Source organism: Amphiura filiformis, chromosome 4 (assembly GCF_039555335.1).
Source record: "Amphiura filiformis chromosome 4, Afil_fr2py, whole genome shotgun sequence".
Classification (NCBI taxonomy): domain Eukaryota; kingdom Metazoa; phylum Echinodermata; class Ophiuroidea; order Amphilepidida; family Amphiuridae; genus Amphiura; species Amphiura filiformis.
This window is the reverse complement of record NC_092631.1, coordinates 6945719-6973168: the sequence shown is the minus strand read 5'-3', so window position 1 is coordinate 6973168 and position 27450 is coordinate 6945719. Positions and strand designations below refer to the sequence as shown.

At 38.6% G+C, this 27450-nt stretch overlaps 2 protein-coding genes across 2 annotated transcripts in view; both read left to right on the top strand.

Annotated features, from left to right (window-relative positions):
* LOC140149662 (uncharacterized) overlaps positions 1-472 on the top strand; it is a 102490-nt gene extending 102018 nt beyond the window's left edge. Inside the window, exon 35 of the mRNA XM_072171740.1 lies at positions 437-472. Within this exon, the coding sequence (XP_072027841.1) occupies positions 437-472 (36 nt within the window). The remainder of the gene's footprint in view (positions 1-436) is intronic.
* On the top strand, positions 446-27450 carry LOC140149680 (uncharacterized). Its single transcript, XM_072171755.1, has 3 exons — positions 446-616; positions 5039-5302; positions 26495-27450. Exons 1-3 carry the CDS (start codon positions 565-567, stop codon positions 27301-27303), a joined length of 1125 nt encoding a protein of 374 aa, XP_072027856.1. The 5' UTR covers positions 446-564; the 3' UTR covers positions 27304-27450.

Genomic DNA, 27450 nt, shown 5'->3' with positions numbered 1-27450 from the left:
GACATCCTCGGTTGTCCGGCAATACACAGTGTCCACATATGGTGGCAGGTGTCTGGGGTGTGTGTCACCATTAAACAAATCAATTATTGATTGAGGATCCAAAAACAAACATATTTTATCAGCGAGAGCGTGTGTATGTGACCTTAGACTTTATCACAGACAAGACTCCTGGAAGTATTAACAATATCTCCCTGTCATTTTTGAGTACTGGCTCGTTAAATGTGATGTAAACTGCCTCCTTAATGTGCCATAATTCTGGTTCAACCAGTTATCCCATGCGCAGACCATGTGTTAGATTATTAGGGTTGTGATTATAGTTAGGGCAGTGCCCTGTTTAATCCAGAATTATTCACAGGTCTCCTTCAATCCACCTGTGCAAGATTTCACAATTAGCAATTATCTTTATAGTTATTGTTATTGTTATTATTATTTACAGAGGCCCAGTATGCAAAGTACAAAGGAAAACCAATAATTCCTTTAAAATTTGACAAGCACAGTCCTGATGGTTGGTTAGGACTTCTAATCTGCAGCTTACTCTATTATGATGTACAGACTGAAAACTCCATGTCGGCAAACTTGCCTGGCATCATAAAGGACATCCAGAGCTATCCTGAAGGTAGGCACCAACAGCAAGTATTAATTATTTTTAAATAGGCCTAACTACATGTGGTTTTGCAATAATACCTTCAACTAGAACTTTTGCTGCAGAAGAAAATACTATAAGCATGCACATGGCATTTATGAACCAACTAATACCATTTACCAGTTTTGGAGCTTTGGCTTCACAGTCAGAGACCAAGACCTCAGGAATCCGAGAGCATGACCTGGAAGGCAAAGAACATCCTACTTGTCTTATGTGCAAAAACTGTTGGGGGACTTTGCCAACTTTTTACTGCCAGATGCCATTACTACTTTGGCTTCAAATCGTAGTACATGGAGAAACTTTTAGTAGTCGCTGCTTCGCAGCCTAATGAAATGAATGACCTCAAATACAATTTCCTAAGCAAAAATATGCCCACTGTGGTTTATTTATAAACTCTTTAGCCCACTGGTCTGTGGAGAAATACAAAAATTATACATTATGTCCTTGGAAGATTTGGCAAAGAGAGACCGTGACAAGAGGGTTTCTCTTTTAGCCCAGAGGATGATTTAACTACTACCCAACACCCCACTGGTTAACTGTGCAGCAGTTGAACAGTGTGAGTAACATGACACCACTGCTCTGCTATGCTGCCTAGAAGTGCATGGTTAAATTTGAATTTGTACAGTTATATTTGAATTAAAAACCCTGTGAACATGCTGGTCGATTTCACATTTTATGTTATCTACAGAAGGTGTGAATTACCCTTTAAACACACATCACTTTTGTTCTGAAATCGACCAAATAATAATGACACACACACAGTTCTAAAACAACATCTTTTGTACAGAATTCAATGGGATTTGAAAAGTAAAGTGACAGTTGAAACTCTAGTGATAACACTTTTGCAGTGCATGATGGGGCTTCCTTAAATCATCCTCTGCTTTTAGCCCTAGGACAAACAAGACAAAATTGAAATTCATCCTCTGATCGTTTAAATCAAAAATCTGGCAAAGTCTATCGATTTGGTTTTTACACCTTACGTAATGAAATGATATCCTTAGATGTTATCTTCCATCAAATCCAGTTTCAATAATTTATAATTTTTTTTATAAAAATGGCGGTGTTCTGAGTGTTATAGATCCCCAGTATTGACCATAGACACCTTTATATCTTTGTTCAGAAGCACTCAAAAATTGAACATGATTTTCAAAACCAAACGTGTCCAAAACTATGATAATTTAGGATTTTACATGAATTCAGGTGTGTGAAAGTATTGAAATCAAAAATAATAATGATAAAATTGGATGCTTTACCCCCAACTTGATTTATTGAGTTTAAAAATATTGGACTCAACTATATCTTGTCTATTATTTTAAAACTAATAGCTCGACCAAAAAAAAATTAGGCTTATTTTGTTCCAATTTTATATCAATACCATTTCCATCCAATCGTTTGAGAAAAAATAACATTTCAGTGGGATGCAATTTGGATCTATGCTGATGATTTTTAACCAGTATGAAATCACTCTCTTGTAAGTCTTAATGCATGGAAATTGACCTAATTCTGCTCTTGTCAACATTAATGGGTATATTTTCACGGGAAAATTTTCTGGATATGTGACCAATGCTTATCAATGTGAGTGTGACCTCGAGCCTGATATCTGACCCCCGGCGGTGACCTCGCTATTCAAGTCTTAGTAATTTTGAATTGGAATGGTATTCTGGGCTGCAATTTCGATAGAAATTCGTGTATTGCAAATTTATTAAATATCATGCAATCTTAATTTCTTCACAATATCATCAAAACGTAATTTCAAAAATATCTACCTACGGAAAAAAATATTTATCTACGGAAACTCTTACCATAATATTATTAACTTGCGACAAGTTACTTATTTTGCATCAAAGGAGGAATTCTTCCTATTCAAATACATTGGTAGACCACCCGCTGTACTCTGGGTCACATGAAAATTTACCTATTAATTCTGACTGTGTACTGTTTTTTGTGGTAAAGTATGGAATACTAAGAACAGTTTTACAATATTTTGTATGAACAGATTCATATTTTTGACATTCATCTTGGTCCAAAAACCTTGTTTTAACACAAAATGATATACTGGTGCAGTACTGCTTAAAGGCCCACTCAGTGATTTCCTCATCCGGATGATCGTAAAAATCATCAAAATTCAGATTTTGGTACCTTTGTCATTATCATAGATGTGCTAACATAGCTTGCTAGTGGTTCAGTCAAAAGCTAAGTATTTGTGAGAAAAAATAAGGCATTGATATTAATCTGTAATTAATGTAACTAGCGGTCACCCGTCTTTCGCGGTTCGTACATAAATGCAATTTTACAAATGCATCACCACCCTCCGAGTTTTATTATGATTAGTCAGTCGTTTAATTTTATTCATTTTAATCAACTTCTTCTTTGTTGCCCCCCCGTGTTATCTCCTATCCTCCCGTTCTTTCCACTGGGGTCCTTTAGCTCACACCCCTCTTCTCCCTCTTATCCGCTCTGCCTCTTAAATGATACGCGGTTTTTTGCTCCTATCCTCCCGTTCTTTCCACTGTTCCCCCTTAGCTCACATCCCTCTTCTCCGCTCTGCCTCTTATCGTGGTTTTAGTAGTTCTTCCTAGTCAACTGGTAGAAGTGAAAGTGAAATTTGCAGTTGCATCACCACCGTTCGAGTTTTTATCACGAAAAGTTTTGCAACTCGGTAATTTGTTATAGATATAAATTAGCTACATGTATTTGTATGGGGCTTCAACTTAGTCAATACTACTGTTTTTTGCCAAATTTTTCATTTTAAAAATACCAAATGACAATTTGAATGACTTCACTTTTAAGCAATTTATAAACAATTCAATTTGTTTACATCTGTGCTGGGATCACTGAATGGGACTTTAAGTATATTTTAAAAAGACCAGCAATTCCAAGCTGAACTTGAGTTATTTAATTTGAACCACAGTTTATCTTGTTTCCTCCTCGAGTATATAAAGTGTGAATTTATGATCAGTTGTACTGAAACCTTTTCAAAATCCACCTTGCATTTCCGTGATAGCATTGAACTTATTTGCCCAATTTAATTAAATAAGTACATGTGTGAAAAGTTTACTGAATATTGGAAGGAGAGATACTGCATGGTAGTTATCTTTCAAAAAAACTGTTGTGAAAGACTATAATGCCCCTTTTCCAGTCATTAGGAATGTTTGTCATGATATTAGCACTGGAAATCTTAGTGATAATTAAAACCAGAATGTCACTGCAACATTTAAACATTTCACCTGGTATTCCATCAATGATCAATACCAGCACTTTTACCATTTTTCAAAAGGGAAATTCCACTGCCAACATCCTCGGTTATGTGTTCAAAGGAGAAGCATCATAACTGCTTGCTTGCATAAATAACTAACAGCCACTATTGTGCACGGGTGTAAAGTGTCGATCCTGTGTCCATTAGGCTAGTTGATAAAGATTATGTAAATAACTGCTCAGTAGCTCAAGTAACAAAGGGAAAATGACCTTGGAATAATCATTCAGTTTTCCTGAGATACCAAATTTGTGTGGGTGTAGAGTCAACTTGACATAGCGGATCCAGTATGCTAATACTCACAATTTTGGCAGATGACTGTGAATTGCAGATAGGTCCAGTACTCTTATCTTATTATAAACACTCTGTTTGAACCACATTTTGTTTGTTTGAATTTGAAAGAAATTAATACACAACATTATCTCTGTAACAATAATTATTATAACTCAATTTTTAAATTGCCACCCCTCTATACGTAACATCAATTCGCCCAATGATGAGTGATTCAGTCAATTATACAATTAAAACGTCAATTAAAAAGCCTGGCAGGGAACGATGCACAATAATAAGTATAAAACCAGGCAACCCTAGAGGGAGCCATTGAAATCAAGCAACACTTTTGCTGTTTCTGAATTGATCAAAACTGATTTGTTCAAAGCTTGCTGACCTAAGTATAGTCTAGTTTCACCGTTACCGGTTATGTAGACAAAATAAGCATCAGAGCTCAAACCATCATGAATGCGGCAGACATACACCCAATATTTAATTACCCAGTGCAACACTTTCAAGTCGGGATAAAAGAGTTGCCAATGTGTCATCACAGACAGCACACACACACACCCCCATTACATATCATTGCTTCATTGTTCAAAATTACACTGTATAGTGGCTTTAATGTAAACTAAACTGAAAGCATGGATGGTTGTTACTTGCCCAATCCCACAATCAGCTGTTTAGTATAATCATGATCACCAGAGAGTGAAAGGAGCACCAGATCCTCATGAATATGACTTGTGTACATCCATTTGAAAATCTACAAGAAATAAATCCTTGAGGCCTTACTATTCATGTGGACTGCCAGATCACATACTGTAATGTGTAGCTTAATTTTTATTTTATTTTTTTATTTTTTGTTGATTTAGGGGCCCAGTCTGGACTGGATAGTGTTGATGCGGGCAAAACAGTAGCTTCTACACCTACAACAGGGAGTAAGAGCACAGATACATTGGCTTCAGGAAACGACAGTGGGACCAAGCCTGGAAGTGTGGGGGGTCAGGACAAAGCAGCAGCTCCTACACTTACAACAGGGAGTAAAACCACAGATACATTGGCTTCAGGAAACGACAGTGGCTTGGGGGCCAAATCTGGCAGTGATGACAAAGCAGTAGCTTCCACAACAACAGAAAGTAAGTAGAGTCAAGTAGCCTCACCAACAACTGGCGAAACTGGTTGGTTTATTACATTTGTTTATAGTATTTTCCGCTGAGTGCACCAAATCTGCATAACTTTGGAGTAAGCTACTAGTCTAGTAAGTTGGCGAGTATCTCGCATTTTGTGACTTCCAAATCGGCGTAAGTTACTAGACTAGTAAGTACTATTGTTATTTACTCTGCAACTTACTCTTCGTCTTTTGCGGAGTAAGTTGGCGAGTTTCTCGGAATTTTGTGACTTCCAAATGAGCGTAAGTTACTAGACTAGTAAAGTTACGCCGCAGCTATTGTTATTTATTAGGTAACATACTCTTCATCTTTTGAGGAGTAAGTTGGCGAGTACGCAAATCGATTCATAGATAGAGGAGAAAATCATTGATATTGATGAGATTTTGAAAGTATATAATAAGATATTTTGCAATAGAGCATATTTTGTGTGTGGAGCGTATTGTATGCAAGGGCGCAAGTCGTTCGTGTAGGCCTACTGACGGAACATTTTAAAGTACGGTTGGTCTTAACCCTGGAACTATGGAAACCTTGTTACTGCTAAGGGGGCTGTCAATTTCTTCGGAATATGGGGGTCATGAATATACTGGGGGTCATAGAATTTTAAGACCAAAAATAAGGGGGTTATAATTTTTTTAACACCCAAAATAGAGGGGTTATAGAAAGGGCTGGTGACTCTAAATTTTGACACGCTGCGCACGCATTCTTTAGCTTAACAATCAAAATGTGCGCACAATCTTTAGTTACATAATGCAACATTTTTACGCGCTCAGCACGCTTTCTTTGCACTTACAATCAAAACTTTAATGTGCTCCGCTCACTTAATTTGCTCTAAAGTTTTGGGGCGCTACGCGCCTTAGTTCCGCAATGTATCATTTGTCTTGAGTTTGTGTAGGCGGAAGGGGGGGGGGGTCATAAAAATTTTCGACCCAAGATAGGGGGCGTAAAATATTTAGCCCACCTTCGGAAGAAAATGACATCACCCTGAATTGTAGGCCTATCCCTCTCTGTGTCAGGTGGCGCTGTGTAGCGCTGCTGTGGTCTTCACAAGAGTACGCCATCTCACTCGATCTGATGCCAAGTGCGTTGCATGTTGCATTCCTTGGTTAGAAACCAGCTTCACGTCATTAGTCCAAGATGTTGGTGGACGTCCTCTTCCTCGTTTGCCTTCCATAGCCCCTTGCAAAATCTGTTTTTCTATACCTCCATGTTTCCTGACAATATGGCCAAAGTACTTTCTCTCCATTATGCCGCTTCTGATGGTTAGACTTGTACCAATCTTGTCGAGGATCCAGGAATTTGTTTGAAGCCTCCTGTAACACCACATCTCAAAAGCATCTACTCTTTTCCTATCATTCTTGGTCATAGCCCAAGTGGCAATGGAAAACACAGTTGCACGAAGTAGGCGTACCTTGAGGTCAATGGATAGGCCTATGCTTTTCCATATGCTTGACATGCCCTGCACAGTTGTCCTTGCAATAGCCAGTCTTCTCTTAATTTCAGTTGTGCTGTCACCACTGTTGTTAATCATTGAACCCATATATTCAAATTGCTTCACCTCCTCAATCTGCTGTCCATCTATCACAAACTCATCACTTTTCCGCTCTCTGTCTAGGCCTACATGTATATAAAAGTACAAATATTCAGAATGGCAAACACTTGAGGAAATGGTAAATCATAAGCGATGAGATCCTTGTTGCCACCATGAAAAAACATTATCTCTTGAAATGCCGGTGATGTCATTTATTCTGGAAGGGGGGACGAGGCAGTTGGAAGGTGGTGATCATTGTTAATTAGTATAACCGCTCATCCATCAATCAATTATCAGTCAATCAATATTCATTCCCTGTGATGTGTCACATAGTGATTATCGAATGCATGTTGGATTCCATTTTTATCTTCAGTAGATAGCAGAGTTATAGTAGGCCTACCATTTAAATTTCACTATAGAGTCAAAGTCCCGTTATTTTATGTGTTTATTTTATGCCTTACATATTTATGACAATTGCATTCTACTACACTAAGTAATAATTCGAATCTATACAAATATTTTCATGTCTGGTTTTCAAAACTCAAGATATCTTCTATCTCTAATATAGGCCTACATACTTAGCTATATAAATTATCTTATCAGCTAGGATTGGGAATAATTGCAAGTTTTGTGCCAAATAAATATTCCCTCCACACGGCTGGATACAACACAGAAATAAATTCTTTCCTCATAATAATAATCTTTTATTTTAACCTGATAACTGGATGAGATTTTATTTTAAGTATATTTCCCGACCCTTGAGGAATTACATGCCCCACTATCATGTTGTTTCTTCCATTCCCGGTTCGCCTGGTTTCAGGGCTGGAAAATTACACACTATCACAAAACGCTGTATATACCCACCCCTGGGGCACACCATCCGGTTAATGCTTGAATAGTGTACCATGCCTACGATTGTCAGATATTTTGGCCAAATTGAAAACAATTTCGCCACATTGTTACCATCGTCGTGGTCCTATGGGTCATGATTGACCCTTTGTGACCCTGTTGATGATGGTATTCCAGCAGCTTCTGTCTTGAGCCAGGCGGTGGGCTGCGACGAGAGAAAGGCCTGTTAATTGTTTAATTCCATCAGTCCATCTAAGCTTCTGTCTACCTCTTCTACGACTGCCTTCTATGTGACCTTGCATAATTATCTTCTTAATGTTGTCACCATCTCTTCTAGAAATGTGGCCAAAATACGCCAGTTTAAAACGATCTGTTTTTGGCACATGGAAGCATGGTCTCCAATTTGGTTTCTTACAAATTTGTTGGTCAAAAGTCAAGATCTTTTTCTTATCTGTCATTCCAACCGCCCACGTTTCACAACCATACAAGGTAATCGGGAAAACCAGAGCATCCATAATATGAATCTTGGTAGCTTTAGAAATGCCTCTGTCTTTCCATATATCTGTCAAAGCAATTGCGGATGATCTTGCCATGGCTAGGCATCTTCTGATATCCTGTGAACTGCATGCCTCCTGCATTGTCTATAAGTGATCCCAGAAAGTTGAAAGTGTCAACTTGTTCCACAACTTCTCCATTCACCTTCACTTGCTGATTTGTATCTCCTCCACAGATCATTGTCTTTGTTTTCTTGACATTGAGATGCAGCCCAAATTCCTCACTGCTTGCTTTTACTCTGTCTATGAGGTCCTGAAGCTCATCTAAATGACTTTGCAATAAGGGTGGTGTCGTCAGCGTATCTGAGGTTGTTTATCTTTTCGTCCTCCGACTGACACCTGACCTGTAACACCAACAAATGCTCTCCTCATGATGTACTCTGCATATGTGTTGAAAAGGTACGGTGACAGAATGCATCCTTGATGAACGCCTTTGGCCAATAGTGAACCACTCACTGTCTCCACTCTCTGTTCTAACGGTGGCTTCTTGGTTGTGATATAATGAGCGAATCAGATCGGTCACATGCTCGGAGAACCCCATTTCTTTCATTATTCTCCATAGCTGCCTATGCCGCACACAATCGAATGCCTTTGAGTAGTCAATGAAGCAAAGGTATAATGGTTGCTGGAATATGTTACCAAATATCATTAAAAAAACTTTTTATTTAGGTGAAATGTGTGATGTTTTCGAAAAATGCAAACCTTTATACTAAAATTGTATATAAATGGGGAGGCATTATTATACAAGAGGCCTAAAATGAGACACATATTTTGCAGCTGATTGTGACATATGGTCATTTGAACTGAGTACTAAGGTGGTCTTTGAACCCCTTTTAATGAGATGGTTTGCTAACTCAAACCCCCTCAAAAAAAAAAATTCCAACCCCCTTAAAACCAACCTCACAAAAGAAAATGTCAACACCTTAAAACCAACCCCCTAAAAATTTCAACCCCCTGACCCCGTATAAAATTGAAAATTGGCCCAGTAAACATACAATTTTACCCTTATTTGGGCAAAAATAATGTAAACTTGAATATTGGCATAGTAAACAAAAAATTTCACCTTAATTTTGGGCTATAATGGTATACAATTGAAAACTATTTTCGCGTTTCGCGAGCAATTATCACAATAACACAGGAACAAACTGATGCCCACCAGAATTTTGTTTGTCTTTGCCCCCTCCTACAACTGTCCCCACCCCGGTGGGTTTATTCCCTTCTGCCATGGTGTGACAGAATAGATATCATAATCAAACCTATTATAATAGGCCTACTCCAAAATCACAAGGCACGCAAAATACACTGATTTTGTTTTTACCGGGGTATTTCATGACACTGTCTATTAATATTGAATAACAATTGTTGACGTAAGACCGTGTGATTAAAAACGTGATATCAAAGGTGCTGATTTGGATTTACTGCTCCAACGAAGATACTAAAGAAGTACAAAGTTTTGAATTAAATCAAATACTGGAACTTACATTTTTTGCAACTTGCTATGTTGCATCTCAAACCGTCAGATTTCATCAGGCAACTGACCCGCTGGGCTGGTCATGTGAGACTTTGAGACGGCTAGGGATCGTCTTGATGGCCTGGTCTCATGCATGAGATAAGTTGTGTCTCAGACCCCTTTCTTATTAAGTGATGGCTGCTCTACTCTTTCCCAGATGGCTTCCTTGATGCCTCTCCTATGCCACTGTTCCTCCTTATTGAGAATCACTGCGTCCTCGGTGTCAATATTATGACCAGTGTCTTCAAGGTGAAGGTACACGGCGGAGTTCTGGGCCTCGTTTGTGCTGGGCCTCCTATGTTGATTGAGTCTAGCTTTCAAGGTTTGTTTTGTTTCGCCAACATAGGCAGCAGAACAATCAGCGTCACCGCCCACTAATCCATTACACTAAGTTTGAGCGTGTTTCTTTTGATTGTTTGTCCTTTACTTGTACGAGCTTGCCACGTAGGGTGTTATTTGGCTTAAACAACGAGGCTCCCTAGCCGTCTCAAAGTGTCACATGACCAGCCCAGCAGGTCAGTTGCCTGATGAAGTCTGATGTTTTCAGACTTGCAAAAAATGTAAGTTCCAGTATTTGATTTAATTCAAAACTTTGTGATTCTAACGACTGGATGACTGAGAATATTCACTATACTGAAGAAGTAGTACTGAAATCCCAAAAATACTAGTTGCGGAGTAGCTACTAAGCTACTAAACTAGTAGGTTATGCTAATCTGGTGCACTCAATAGTTTATGTCACTCATAGAGAGGTCAAATAGTATATATCTGGATCAGTAGTACATGTAGGGCTGATGCCGGGGCTGATGATCACATTTAGGATTAGATGCAAAAATTTCCCACTCATTAAATTGAATAACAATTAATTGTCGACGTAAGACCGCGTATTTAAAAATGTGATATTAAAGGTGCTGATTTGGATTTACTGCCCCAATCAAGATACTAAAGAAGTAGTACTAAAGTCCCAAAAATACTAGTTTAGTAAGATACTTGGCAGTTGCGGAGTAGCTAATAAAGAAGTAAGCTCCTAAAGTAGTAAGTTACACCGATTTGGTGCACTCAGCGGTTTATGTCCTTCATAGAGGTAAAATAGTGTATATTGGATCTGGGGGCTGATGATACATCCAGGATTAGATGTAAAAATTTCCCACTCATAAAATTAATTCCAGTTGCTCAGATAGTTCAAATGTTTGTATTATTTATTACATGGATGACATTATGCAACTGATAAACTTAGATTTTAATTGACTACATTCACACAACTTTGTTACATTACTGATCAAAACTTTGTTTCTGGTGGCATGATATGCAAAGGCACAATGTTAGACCCAATGGTAGACTTGGAATTACTTGTTTGTACACCAAACAAGGTTTTACAATGTTTTTCAAAAGTCTGTTTTTTACTCGATTGATTTTATTTAATATTAAACTAACACACCCTGCAAAAATTAAGACTTTAGATATCACACCACAAATAAGTCCCCATAGAGATATGTACTAAATTTGCCTCAAGAAAACACCATTTTTTCTTCGCAAGAGCGACTCAGTTCTTAGCGACAGCTATGATGGCTGAAATGAGCCCTAGCCTGATCCCTCTGACTGGGAAAAAATACAGGTTGACCGTCATTATTTTTTTACGACTGGCCCTCGAAGTCTGTGATGTCTGGGAATTACCTAATTTACCTTCAAAATCGTGCCAGTGTTTCTGTATAGAAAAGACTGCTTAAATTCATTAAAAAATACTCGACCTCTCTCATCTGTGGTACACTTGCAGGATTTGATATTACTAATTATGACCAATCCAAATTTATAGCCAAAGTTATGCAAATTTCTGCTCATTTTAATGCAGGGAATGCGGAGAAATGCACTCAGGGTGCACAACCGTATAATACTATTTGGTGGTGTGAAATCTGAAGGGAGCAAATATTTTTCAAAAGGATTATTTTACATCATCTACAGCCTATCTCAACATATCTTGACCATTAAAAGTTAAATAATTCAAGTTTAAGTATGATGCTGACTCAAATCAATACAGCATGTGCATTGCTAACCACATGCTATCTACTGAAGATAGCACCATTAAGATATGATAATTAGGCAGGGCCTAATTTTTTTCATCTCAATCTTTTAGATGTTTTTAATTGAGTCACAGGGCACATGTAAGAGTTGAAACAAATGATAATATATCCAGATCAATTTTCAAGTAGGCAGCACCATAATTAAACTTACTCATGGACACCCCCAGACAAACAAGTACCTAGACCAATGACTTTGCTTCGCGTAGTGAAGTCAACACTGCATAGCAACAATTTTTGACAAGGGCGCAACCCAACGCAAAGAAGCAGACATGTTCGCATCTATGGAACATGTTGCATTTGACGCGGGTGGTAACGGCGCAGCAATCATGCAAACGAACGCGTCAGACACGTATGCAATATGTCTCCGCGCCTAGTAACCCCGTCAATCCGTCAATATTACCTTGGATACAGGGCTTCACCTCCCGCTGTGGTAAGGAATGGGCAGTCATAGGTCTAGGTGATATGTCTATGTGGACACCAGCATCCCTTTTTAAAGGCTTTTTTGTTCAGGGTTTTCTTTGTTAATCTTGTTGGTAAGTAGTCACAAATGCTTAAGGGGTGGGGTATGAATGTTTAATTGGACAGTATTTATTGTGGGACATTAGAGCACATCAGACATATCGAATTGCATTCTGAATACGAAGAATGTCCTTCTGATATCAAATAATATTGATTTTTTGAAATTTGCAATGTAATACACATTTTATCGGCTTTAATAATGTCATGTGCAAGTTGAATGTTCTAGACTAGCTGTCTACATGTACTTTAGCATGATCAAGCTCAGCTCAGTGTAAGAATATTGCTGTAAGCTTAAAGTCAACACTTCAGTTCAAGCCATTTTTGAGCAAATTTCCAAGTCGCCATATCTAGTACCCCCCCAATTTAAAGTTGGCCTACATTTAACAGAAAACTTACCCAATACAGAAGAAAAGCACTTAATCTGGGACTTAATCTGGTTGAATATTATTGTAAATTACAATTTTCTACCACAGAGATGCAAACAAAGTGTGTCACCTATGCACCAATGTTGCTATACACAATGCAGATATCACACCACCAAATAAGTCCCCATAGAGATATGTACTAAATTTGCCTAAGAAAACATCATTTTTTCTTCGCAAGAGCGACTCAGTTCTTAGCGACAGCTATGATGGTTGAAATTAGTCCTAGCCTGATCCCTCTGACTGGGAAAAAATACAGGTTGACCGTCATTAAATGCTTACTTTAGGCCATGCAAGGTTTTTTCTGAGAAATGCACTCAGGGCGCACAACCGTATAATACTATTTGGTGGTCTGAAATCTTTAGGTGCTGTAGTTTTGTCAAAATCCGAGATTATGAATAAAGCGCAGGAACCGTTGTTTAATTATTACGATGGAAATATTAGTCAAATGCATACACGATGTTCATAACATGGTACGTACATGTCGTGCGGGATGGTCACACACATCAAAGGATCGTTCCATAGCACAACCAACAGAGTGACATGCACTGGCGACATTGGCGCTTGTAGTAACTTCCAATTTTCTTTGCTTTACCTTATTTGTTCGGCTCAAAATTAAAAGAGGATATGTCTGAGAGTAAAAGCTTACATTTATTGGAAAAGAAAAACTAAACTATTTTTATGGAAATGTTACAATAGGACTTTATAACAAAAGCAATAGTTGTTTTTTATAAAATGCTAGAGTGAACAATAGCTCATGAGGAGTGACACAGGTCAAGAACTTATCTAGGCACCTATGCACTATAAAAGAGAACCACAAGGGCAATCAGTGGTTCACAGCACCTTAGTGAAGGGTACAGGAAAGCATCAGACACATGAAATAAGATGCTTATTTACTCTGCTCATGAAGGATGGTGCGCCATTGTCAGATATGTCCCTGACTACTCCATATTCCAAACATGTACTGCAGTGTGGATGAAGGTCATGCCAGTAGATATGGTTCTAGAAACTGGTACTGTGAGAGCATGGCAAGGCATGGACAAGCTGGACCAGGTAGCTCTTCTGACTACAAATGGCTTTGGTAGGAGTGCCTTCAGATCTGGTGAGCACAAGGTGGTGTGCAATTTGTAGAGGACTGTTGCTGCAGCCACTTGATGTCTTTGATGGAGAGATGTGATGTTCAGCTTCTGTACTTGCTCCCTCTTTACTCATGCCTATGATTTGTAGGGGCCTTCCTCTTAATAGAGTCTGGTAATCTTTGAGTGGGGGTGCTGGCACCCATCCCAGACACCTCATCACACTGCAAACTTGAGCCTTGTAAACAGTTGTTCTGCCTCAGATATCAAGTTTATTTGCAACTCTCCTCAGAGTGTCAAGCTTCTGTCCTGCTCTGGATGAGATGTTTGGAATGTGCTTTGTCCAGGACAGCTTGCTATCAACTGTGATTCCCCAGATCTCCAGACTCAAGCTCCTACTTCTCAGCCAGTTCGGTGGTGCCAAACAGAAGATTTAGCTTGGTTGGATTCCTTTTTCTTGATATTGTCATTGCCTTACATTTCAATGGCTCAAAGGTCACCTTCCATCAGCCTGCCCAGATCCTCATTTTCTCCATGTCTCTATCTGTTCAGGCTAGCAGTAATAGCTTCAGGGTGAGCAGCTTGGTGGATACTCCTTTTGCCATATGCTTTGAGCAAAGGCCATTATGCCAGACCTTGTCAAATGCTCCTTTGATGTCCAGGGCAATCAGGCACACTTAGTTGCCTTTGTCCAGGGAATTGTACCACTCTTGGGTCAGAATGGTGAGGATGTCAGCTGTGCTTCTGTGGGGCCTAAATCCAAACTGTCTATCTGATATCAGTTGGTTTCCAAGGAGGTACTCCTGAAGTTGGTTCTGTACAACAGCCTCCATGACCTTGCTGATGATGCAGAGCAAAGAAATGGGGTGGTACATAGATGGATTTGGACTTCAAATCTCTCTTGTGGAAAGGGATGACAGATGCAGTTTCCCATTGGTTTGGGAAAACTCCCTTGTAGAAGCAAAGCTGAAACAGCAGGCTGGGTGGTAATGAAAGTTCTGCGCTGTACTCCTTCAGGACTCTTGCAGGGATTTCATCAGGGCCATTAGCTTTACCTGGTTGCAGATTCCTGAGAAGCTTCGACCCTGAAGGCTATCTTTTCCATTGAGCAGTTGCTGAATGCTGAACTTCAGGAGCAGATTCTTCTGCACTGGCAAGCTGACATGATTTAGTGGCAAAGGTCTGGCAAAATTTTTCAGACACTAAACCAAATTTACCAAATGAAGTAGTCAATAATTGAGAATTGTGTTCTGCATATTTTGATACCTCATTTGGCACGATATATGCTTAATCAGTAGTAAGTTGTAAGCTATATTAATTGACTTTATTATGAATTCATTATTATAATTAGTTAATTTTGATCTGCTTTGTACACATGATTGATGAATTGCATACAGGCGGTGTCTACTGTCTTTGATATTTGTCCTACTTGTGCGATGTTTTGCCTTCTGTTCCTGTGCTTCTCTTTCTCAATTTGGGTGAATTATTAGATCTTGGTATTCATACCATACCACAAAATACAGTGCAACAGAGTGCAAGTAGGCCTACACTCTAGATTGCAAGGATTTGAAAGTGAATCCTTGAGACTGTGGTTGGGGACCGGTCGATTTTAGATTTGAAATCAATCTTGTGGATTTTAATTTTAAATCTTAAAGATTTAATTTTGAATCCTAAAGATTTGATTTTGGATCTGGCACTTGATTGGTCCCTAATCGCGGTCCCTTGGGATTTATTTTAAATCCTTGAAATTTGGAGTGTATACTTCATAGACATTTCCTTAAGCTGTTCAGCCTATATTGATATCTATTATACTTATTTATATTTGACAGTACCTTACATTACTGATGACATGTTCAGCTGAAATTAATTCATGATATTGGGGTATATTGATAGGCGTGTACATACACTTCCCAATTGTTCTTTCATTATTCTATATATTTATGTTCATGACATGTTGAGTATCTTGATCATGTTGAAGTATATTTCTTTGTATATTAGCCAACATCCAGCCATTACCCTTTTATTATCAGTATTTATTATTATCCCAGCCCACCCATATTCCTCACATTTTGGTATAAGTGAGCTTGACTCATCTGTTCCAACTGTTTTTAATTTACTTTTGTTTCTAGATAATCCAATTCCTATTCACTTTGGATTGTATATATATATTATTATATATATATATTTTTGCATTGTATATTTATTATTCGTTATGTCTACGTCTGATTTGTCCGATTTTATGTCACATGTCAAATTCAATCCATCTACTTTTGATAGCACTTTAAACCCAAATTCATCAACATCCGATCAATCATGTAATATTGACAACACCATGATTACTGATTGCAATTACTTCGACATTGAGCTTTTCAACTCAACTGACTTCAAAAACACTGAAATTTCTCTTTTCCACCTCAATGCATTAAGCCTTAAGAAACGTGCCAATGATGTACCAAACTATCTTCCAGCTATTGATCATCAGTTTGATATATACGCATTCACCGAAACATGGTTTAGGTCATCTGAGGACGCTTGGATCTCATCGATCTCAATGATTATTCAAACGAAAATTGCATCAGGCCAGGAGGAAGAACTGGCGGAGGGCGCCTCTTTCATTCATCCTAAATTCCATTATCGTATTAGACATGATTTAAAAATTGATTGCCCTGATTGTGATTCATTATTTATTGAAATTACAAACAACTCCCATAACACCATCGTTGGAGTAGTTTACAAACCTGATACTGTTGTTATGAATGACTTTATTATGCAATTAGACAATACACTGAACATCGTCACTAAAGAGAAAAAAACCTGTTACATCACTGGTGATTTCAACATTGATCTCCTAAAATATGATTCTAGGCCTGAAGTAAATACTTTTGTCCATCTTTTTTACTCGTACCAATTCATCCCATGTATAGATAGGCCTACACGTATTAAAACAAATAAAATGGAGTCACCAGTGTTTCCCTCATTGATAACATTTTCACCAATAACATATCACAAGTAACTAAGTCTGGTATTTTTGTTACCGACCTCTCTGACCACTTTCCAATATTTTCCCTCGTTAATAGGAATTCACGTCATAACACATCCAAGAAAACATCATTTAAAAAGTCACGTCAAATGAAACCAGATAACATCAGAGGTTTTAAAAGTGCTCTTGCACTTGTGGATTGGTCATTCATTACAAACAACAATGACACAGAAAGTGCTTATAATGATTTCAATAACAAATTAACCACCTTGTATGATATTCATTGTCCAATCAAAATAACTAAATTATCTAAGGAAAAATCACCTCGGAAACCATGGATTACAAGTGGCCTAATAAAATCGATTAAAACTAAAGACAGACTCTATAAAAAATATATCTCTAAGCCCACTGTGGAGAATAAATTGAAATATAATAAATATAGAAACTACTTAAACTCACTGCTTCGTACCTCAAAGAAACTGCACATCACATCAGAAATTGAATTTCACAGTCATAACATGAAAAAAATGTGGCAAACTCTAAATAAACTCTTAGGTAGGAATAAAAAAACGAAATTTCCTGATTTCTTTACTGATACCGTTAACGGTCATAAAGTCACTAATAATAAAGACATTGCATTGAAATTTAATGATTTTTTTATTTTTTTTGGACCATTATTGGCAGAAAAAAATCCGGAACCCGATAATAATTCCCCGTCAACCTTCAATGACTTTTCAAACAACAAAAGCCTCTTCCTTTCTCCAACATCAATTGAGGAAATTATCAAGCTCTCTTCCAAAATCAACAACACCTATAGCTCTGGTGCAGACGGAATAAGCTCCAATCTTCTAAAATCAATCATCTTCAAATAAGTATTCCTCTCACCCACATCTTCAATTCATCTTTATCATCCGGTATCGTACCCTCAAAACTAAAAATTGCTAAAGTCACACCCATTTTTAAAGCAGATGATTGTCACAATTTCTCTAATTATAGGCCTATATCAATTCTACCATCAATATCAAAACTTCTTGAAAAAGTTATTTATAATCGTATTTTAAATTTTATTTCACTTCATGATATTCTAAGTCCTCATCAGTTTGGTTTCCGGCCACAAAGATCCACATATATGGCCATTAATGAGTTTTATTGCAAAATTGCAGAAAACCTTGATAAAAAGCATCATGTTGCAGGCATTTTTCTTGACCTCAGTAAGGCATTCGATACCTTAAACCACAACATCCTCTTGAACAAACTCGATCATTATGGTATCAGAGGTCTGGCCAATACATGGATTCGAAATTATCTCAGTGATAGGAAACAATGTGTGTATTTAATGAAGCAGTTTCTCCTCTCACGAATATCACCTCATGGAGTTCCACAGGGGTCAATTCTTGGTCCCTCCTCTTCTTATTATATATTAATGACCTTCCCTGTGTTCCAAAATCCCACATTTTATCCTTTTCGCAGATGATACCAACATACTTTTTTCGCATGAAGATCACCATCACCTCGAATCAATCATTAATGCTGAGCTTATTTTAATATCAAATTGGTTTAAATTAAATAAACTTTCACTAAACATCAAAAAACTAATTATATGCTTTTTAAAAATAAATACAATAATAAATCTGAAATCAATATAAAAGTACTAATAGATAATACAGAATTAAATCTGGTTCATACTACCAAATTTCTAGGCCTACTTATTGATGATAACCTCAGCTGGAAATCACACACTACACACATCACTAAAATTGTGTCAAAATATAATGGTATTATACGTAAAGTCCGCCTTTTCTACCGGAGGCCTCTTTGCAAACCTTATATAATACACTTGTGCTTCCCTATTTAACTTACTGTGCAATTGTCTGGGCAGATAAAAACAACGCCAATCTGGATTCTCTTTTCTCCTACAAAAAGCGAGTTGTTAGGATGCACAAATTCTTTGTGGCTCGCCCACACTGACCCACTTTTCCACCAATTAAATGCCCTTAAGATCCATGACATTTTCAAATTTCAAACAGCATTTTTATGCATAAATTTCATTACAAAATGCTACCAAATGACCTCTACGACAACTTCTTTACTACTAATGACGACATCCATACACACGATACCAGACATTCTAAAGACTTTCACATCCAATTATTTAATACGGTTTTTGCTAGCAACACCATCAAAACACATGGTGCTCTCCTCTGGAATGATCTTGACCAATCCCTTAAACTCATCCCGTCTCCTACAGTATTTAAAAAAACATTCAAACAAAACCTCATCAATGGATATTTACATGATGATGTTTAAAGTGCTTTCTCCTGCATGATGGATTTACATGCGCTGCTTTAGTTCGCATTTTATGCTTCATTGATTTTTCGGAATTTATGTTGTCTGTCTATGGCATTCATAGAATTTGTAACCTTATAAATATCGAATATTGTATTTAAGCTATAGACTTGTCTGTAACTTTCAAATGGGTGCCACAACTTTACACGCTTTGCGTTTCTGTGGCATCCACATCTCTCATTATGAGTCTCATACCACATTGTTAAAATATTATTTTGTAATATTAATATTGGTATCTCAATTATAAATTATTTGGCATTGCATTGTTACTAATTTATTACAAAATGTTTTTTTTTATATCATGTTATTTATATGTATGTGTGTTGAGATGAAAATAAAACTGAACTGAACTGAACTGAACTGAACTGATGCAATTTTATTTTATCAAGTTATACCAATTTGAGTACAAAATAGAGCAATTTCAAAAGTGGCAAAATTTACATAGGCCTTTCTCTCAAAATATGTTAATTATGAGCATGGCGAGTGAGTGTTGCTCTATCAGGCTATAATGAGCCTGTGAGAATAGCCAGTAGGAATCCCCCTGAAGGAGGAAATAGTACGGTGAGTGAGTGCTGATCTGTCACGCTATGAGCCCATTAGAAGAGCCCCAATTTGTCATTTTTGAAAAGCTCTCCTTTCCATTCAATTCGGTATAACTTGGGAAATAAATTTGGATCGTGCCAAATCAGGTATCAAAATACACAGAACAAAATTATCCATAAATGATCACTTTATTTGGTACTTTAGATTGCATTTTTTGCATGCAGATGTGTGTGACATTACTAAATGTCACAAAAAAGCTACTCAACACACCATTGGCACAGCTGTCAACTAATACTGATTTCAAGTATTTTGTACTGATTTTACTAAAGAACACTACAAGGTGCACACCAGTAAATAGGCTCCATTGACTTCCTGTGCAAACAGGGTCTGGGAAAACGTCATTTTCTTGACTCCGGAGCGACTCAGTTCTTCAAACCTTACACTTTCTGCAAGTTGAAGGTCAGATAAAGACATCCAGTGTAGAGAAAATATACGGAGTCCAGTGACTTTTTCCAGAAAAATGCCGACTAGATCACCCTATAGCCCATACAGCTTACGCCACCTCACAAATAACTTGTTTCAAGAAAGTTTAGCCAAATTTTCATAAAAAGTCAGGTCCTGCTCATTTTTCACAGATAATCTATTTCCCAGGCCTAAATCAGGATTAAATATGAATCAGGGCCTCGTCATCATCAGTCGGCTGCGGAGTAGGCGACTACAAGCTTTCTCCAACTATTGCGATCTTGGGCAAGCAAAACAATTTTGTTTGGCTGCAGCATGGTGGAATATAAAGGGCATATTCTTCCACAGGCTCGTCATCTTCAAGATGCAGTATATGGCCGAGAAATTTGAGTTGATGAATCTTGACTTTGACAACCAGTGGAGTGGTGTTGGTCAGATTGCAGATGGTTTCATTTGGAATCTGATCCTCACGCTTGATGTTTAACATGACTCTGTAGCAAGATGTTGCAAAGGCATTGATCTTGTTTTCCATGTCCTTGGTGATTACCCATGACTCACACCCGAACAGGAATAAGACAGTAACACAAGTTGTCTCAAACAGCTTGATTTTTTGTTTCGATTGGCAGGGACGGGCTTCTCCAAAAGCATTCCCGTTTCCAGAAAGCTGCCCAGGCTAGTGCTTTTCTTCTTTTTAGATCTCCAGCACTGGAGCCCATCTTGGAACCCAAGTACTTGAAGTCTGTGACATGGTTGATGGTACTACCATAGACTTCAAGTGCTGGTTTGGCATTACAGTTTGTAGTCATAATATATTCTGTCTTAGGTGCACTGATGACAACGCCTAGAGCTGCTGCTGCTGTTGCAGTCCTAGTAAGCTGCAACTGGGTCCGGGCTATGAAAGATTCCAACAGGGCAATATCATCAGCAAAATCCAGGTCATTCAGCATCCTAGCAGGATACCTGCTTGCCCGACGTGAGAAGGTAACAATTCCAGCGTCAATTCCAGAAGTTGATTTCTTCAGAAGCTAGTCTACCAGGATAATGAACAGGAATGGTGCCAACACATCACCCTGAAGCACTCCCGTTGTTACTTGGAAAGGCTCTGAGATACTTCCATCTATCATAACGGCACTATTGGAGTCCTTTGAAGTCCACAAAAGTGACTGTCAATTGAAGTTGGTACTCCTTGAAGCCTTCCATGATCCTCCTCAAAATGTGTATTTGCTAGCACAGCTGTGACCTGATTTAAAGCCAGCCTGGTTGCTTCTCAGTAAAGGATCAATGTGAGGTCGGATCCTGTTCAAAAGGATCTTGTTGTACACTTTTGCGGCAATGGACATAAGCGAAATACCATGGTAGTTTGTCATGAGTGATTACATTTGTGACCCATTGACGTGGCGGTGTGAGCATTGAGAATACTTCCATACAGAATTTGAGGATTATATCAATCATGCTATCCCCTCCTCCCTGAAGTGCTTCAGCAGTTATAGCACAGTCCAATGCTGCTGCCTTGTTTGGTCTTCATGGCTGCTATTACTTCAACTACTTCTTCAAGAGTTGGGGGCTCAATGATGATAGCTTCAACAGCTGGTGATTCAGGGCCTAATAGTTGGTTTTAAGCCTTTTCTAATGTATATATTACATTAAGGGAGACCCAGGGGGTTCTTAGTGGAAATAGGTGTATGGGAATCAGCCTAGTGACCATGGGGACAAGACCCAGGGGGTTCTTAGTGGAAATAGGTGTATGGGAATCAGCCTAGTGACCATGGGGACAAGACCCAGGGGGTTCTTAGTGGAAATAGGTGTATGGGAATCAGCCTAGTGACCATGGGGACAAGACCCAGGGGGTTCTTAGTGGAAATAGGTGTATGGGAATCAGCCTAGTGACCATGGGGACAAGACCCAGGGGGTTCTTTAGTGGAAATATGTGTATGGGAATCAGCCTAGTGACCATGGGGACAAGACCCAGAGGGTTCTTAGTGGAAATTGGTGTATGGGAATCAGCCTACTGAGCATGGGGACAAGACCCAGGGGGTTCTTAGTGGAAATTGGTGTATGGGAATCAGCCTAGTGACCATGGGGACAAGACCCAGAGGGTTCTTAGTGGAAATAGGTGTATGGGAATCAGCCTAGGGACCATGGAGACAAGACCCAGGGGGTTCTTAGTGGAAATAGGTGTATGAGGATGTGTGACAGATTCAGGGTGCATTTTCGGTCATTTAGTTTAGTTATCATGGTTATGGGGTGCATTTTCAGTCATTTTAGTTTACTGATGACCCTGATTTCCATGTATTTTTGTGGTGATTTTTTTTTTTTTTTTTGCAAGTATATTTTCCGGTAGTAATATAATCCCAGGTTATAGACCGGGTGTGAAATGGTATTACACTGTCTGTTCAATTAGCTTAGATACCGTAAACGTTCGCCTAATGGCGCTATCGGCTCCCTTGACATAACTGGAATTTTAGACACAAACTAAAAGTGCCTCCAATAAAAATCCCACCAGCAAATAAGGGCCCATGCCCTTAATTCTTGTTGGGATTTTTAGAGGAGGTAGCTCTCTATTTGTACAAGAAATTTACCCCAAGGCAAGGGAACCCAGGTGCGCCATTAGGCGAACGTTTACGGTAATTGTTTTTTAAGATAGTCGAAAAAATTTAAAAAATTGGCCCAAGTCATCAAAGAAAAGTAATAAAACACTCTTAGACTCGACATGATTTATACTTTTCAAATTCAAGAGTTCAATCATTTTGGCCTTATTTCGAAGGTAATCAGGGTCCACCAAAAGAGTTTGCGACCTCGACACAGATCGATTGAGATGGTCCATTCTCAGCTTAGGGAGGGCATTACTATATGGATAGTGTAGACCATTGAATTTGAACAATCTGTATGCGTGGAAATCAAGGGATGACCTGCATATTCATGAATTATTTTTCTCTGGCATGGAAAGTTGGCCTATGCATATGCGCCCCGTGCGTGCGCGTCACATCCCTTGTACCCCAGCCCACTAACGCCAACGCACTGCCATTTAGTTACGGTACGCGCTACCACTGAGTTTCGACAATAAAAAAGCCCGGGAAAAAAAAACCACCCAGTTTTAACCATATTTCTTGACCGTTTTCAACCAAATGAATTTCCCGTATTATATTCCTCAATCTCCTGTATGAAGTTGGCTGTAAAACTAAACGACGTTTCATAGGCCTAGAATAAATAATGAAATTGTACACTGACTGCCTCCACCTCGGTCTCCTGATTCACGCGTCGTAGCCTTAATCTCTTGGCTGCCAACCTCGATGCAGTGGCGGAAAATAGGGCGCGTAGCTCTGCGTAGGGGTGAAAAGCTCGTAAGATCATTAATAAATTATGCGTTGTTGCACATCTAGATAGCCTGAATCATTTCTTGGCCACCTCGCAGTTGGCAGAAAACGGGGCAATGTTGCTCTGCGTATGGTTTTTGAATGTAAATATTTATACTACGCGATTCACACTGTCCTTATTACCCACAATGCCACTGCATGCGATTTTGCATAGCAACACAGCAGTTTTTTATGTTATTTTCTTAGTTACCAACAATTTGTGCAAAAACGAATGTCCGATGAAATAATGGCAATATGTACCCGATCAATAAACCACTAAATCAGAGTCGAAAGTCAAGGCAATTCGGAGAACACTCGCGCACAAGATGGCAATCTTCCTTTTATTTATATAGACATTATGAATATTTTGAGACCTTTACACGACTTCTATAATGCATGGTGCAACAATGTACAGAGTTAAAACATAGTGTCTTTTTGTGTTGTTATATTGCATTGATTTTGAAGATTGGTCTTAACCCTGAAATTATGAAATTGTTTGTGCCTCATCTGGGGTCACCCAGGGTCATCTGAGGTCAAATTACTAATAACTGTTGGATGGGCATGAAATTTGGTGGACACAGTCAACACTTGGAGCCAAATTTTTGGAAGGTCACTTTGGGGTTATCCGAGGTCACCCAGGGGTCATCTGAGGTCAAATTACTAAAAACTGTGGGCATGAAACTTGGTGGGTACAGTCAACATTTAGAGTCAAATTTTTGGAAGGTCATTTTGGGGTCAGCCAACTAAAAACTGTTGTATGGGCATGAATCTTGGTGGGTACAGTCAACATTTAGAGCCAAATTTTTGGAAGGTCATTTCAGGGTCATCTGGGGTCACCCAGGGTCATCTGAGGTCAAATTACTAAAAACTGTTGTATGGGCATGAAATTTGGTGGACACAGTCAAAATTTGGAGCCAAATTTTTTGGAAGGTCACTTTGGGGTTATCCGAGGTCACCCAGGGGGTCATCTGAGGTCAAATTACTAAAAACTGTGTGGGCATGAAACTTGGTGGGTACAGTCGACATTTAGAGTCAAAAATTTTGGAAGGTCATTTTGGGGTCAGCCAAGGTCACCCGGGGGTCATCTTAGGTCAAATTACTAAAAATTGTTGTATGGGCATGAAACTTAGTGGGAACAGTCAACATTAAAAGATAAATTTTTGGAAGGTCATTTCAGGGTCATCCAAGGTCACCCATGGGTCATCTGAGGTCAAATTACTAAAAACTGTTGCATGGGCATGAAATTTGGTGGACACAGTCAAAATTTGGAGCCAAATTTTGTGGAAGGTCACTTTGGGGTTATCCGAGGTCACCCAGGGGTCATCTGAGGTCAAATTACTAAAAACTGTGGGCATGAAACTTGGTGGATACAGTCAACATTTAGAGTCAAATTTTTGGAAGGTCATTTTGGGGTCAGCCAACTAAAAACTGTTGTATGGGCATGAATCTTGGTGGGTACAGTCAACATTTAGAGTCAAATTTTTGGAAGGTCATTTTGGGGTCATCTGGGGTCACCCAGGGTCATCTGAGGTCAAATTACTAAAAACTGTTGTATGGGCATGAAATTTGGTGGACACAGTCAACATTTAGAGCCAAATTTTTGGAAGGTCACTTTGGGGTTATCCGAGGTCACCCAGGGGTCATCTGAGGTCAAATTACTAAAAACTGTGTTGGCATGAAACTTGGTGGGTACAGTCAACATTTAGAGTCAAATTTTTGGAAGGTCATTTTGGGGTCAGCCAAGGTCACCCGGGGGTCATCTTAAGTCAAATTACTAAAAATTGTTGTATGGGCATGAAACTTGGTGGGAACAGTCAACATTAAAAGATAAATTTTTGGAAGGTCATTTCAGGGTCATCCAAGGTCACCCATGGGTCATCTGAGGTCAAATTACTAAAAACTGTCACATGGCATGAAACTTGGTGGGTACAGTCAACATTTAGAGCCAAATTTTTGGAAGGTCATTTTGGGGTCACCAGGGGTCATCTGAGGTCAAATTAGTAAAACTGTCAGATGGGCATGAAACTTGGTGGGTACAGTCACCATCAGCCAGGTAATCATGCCCAGCTAAATTTAGGGGTCGAAGGTCAAATTTCAATATTGGTCCAATCAAGTTCATATTGAACAGGCAAAATCACCATGGGTTGTTGCAGGTTCATTTACTTCTGCTAAATTTAATCGCGAAAGCAGGCGGTCGCGAAAGCAGGCGAGACACATGGTTCGAGAAATGCCTTGTTTCTAATTTGGAAGCCCTGAATACCCCTGCCCCCGGAAAACATTACTGTGACTGAGCTGCAATACCATAGACCCATATAGAAAATGGGGATAAGGCTTTTGGTACATATACGTACATTGAGCATTTAAAAAGTGACATTTCAAATGATCAGCCAATCATCCTTATTATAAAAAAATATATAAAAAAATTCTTCAAATAAAAATAGTAAATAGTTTTAAAAATACTTTGCTTCCATTTAGAGAGTGTGTTAATATTATTATTAGTGCATGTAGTAATTTAGTAGTATTACATTGATAGGGTTGTTGTTATTATTATTGTTGTTGTTGTTGTTGTTGTTGTTGTTGTTGTTGTTGTTGTTGTTGTTGTTGTTGTTGTTTATGTTGTTGTTTATATTGTTGTTTATGTTGATTACATTGTTGTTATTGTTATTACATTGTATTATTATTGCATCCTGATACAAGTTTTGTTTAGTTTCTTCTTTAAAAAAAAAAGGGGACGGCAGTCTGGTAATATGTATTTATTATTATCAGACCACCAATTATTTTCTTGTTTTTATTACTATTTGAACATGATTATAATTAATATGATGTCATTAATGTAATCATTTAGGAGTAATAGTATAATGTAGTTGACACATTTCATGATTTAATACAAATATTAATGTGAAATAATGCATTTTGTCTCATTTATCTGTTTTCTGTTACAGGTATGACATGGCAGTACCTGCACACAGTACGAGCTGGCATGTATGGTGTGAATGCATGTCACATGATAAGTCACAACCAGCTGGCTGTGTGTACGTATGGATGTGTACAGGTGTACACTGTGTCTGCTAACAACTCAACTCTGGCATACACAGTGTATTCCTGGGAGTGGTTAGGGAAGCGCATCCATGGTGTCGCCGTGAGTGAGTGCATGCCAGACAGCATGCTGGTGATATGTAATGACATACCGTATGTGTATCAATACCCATGCTATGAATCTAATAAAAAGATCAATAAATATGCGATTCAGGGTAATAATAAATCCCCATGGTGTATATCAGCTAATGCTAGTGTTGCTGTCATTAAAATGGAGGGTGACAAGTCATTTATAGTGTGTGGATTGCCACAATTTACACAACAATCCAGTGTACAAATAGATTTCTCTCCATACCATATGAGTATGACATCAGATTATTTGCTGGTAGTGGGTTTGGACGTGATGGTAGTGAGGGCATTATCTGATGTGTGGCAGGATGTATGGAGGGTAGAGAGACCTGATGGGTGGGAATTCCAGGCTGTTTCCTTTAGGAATAATGGCACAGAAATATATACTGCTTGTTTGGATCAGGGTTATAGCAAGGGTTGTGTGTACAAATACACATGGAACGGGGTGGGCAAGCCAGAGTATATCAACTCTGGTTGTATCATTGATGGTTTAGGGTTTGTGGGTAGCGGTAACTTATCAGTGACATCTGATGGGTTCCTTGCTGTGGGACAAGGGAGGAAGGTGAGGATATACAAATTACAGTAGACCAAATGCAACTTTTATATTTCAACATCAAATTAATTACAAGCAGCCATTAAAGGGGACGGCAACACTGTGGGTTTATAATAGCTTGGTGGGGGTTGCTAATAATGGGTGGGGGGGTTAAAATATAGGGGGACAAATGTTTTACAT

Bases quoted from the DNA above. Each gene is read 5' to 3' on its own strand.
- LOC140149680 (XM_072171755.1), top strand. From the start codon at position 565: ATGTCGGCAAACTTGCCTGGCATCATAAAGGACATCCAGAGCTATCCT. The intron at 617-5,038 runs GTAGGCACCAAC...TTGTTGATTTAG, and splicing joins CATCCAGAGCTATCCTGAAG to GGGCCCAGTCTGGACTGGAT. The intron at 5,303-26,494 runs GTAAGTAGAGTC...TTTCTGTTACAG, and splicing joins AGCTTCCACAACAACAGAAA to GTATGACATGGCAGTACCTG.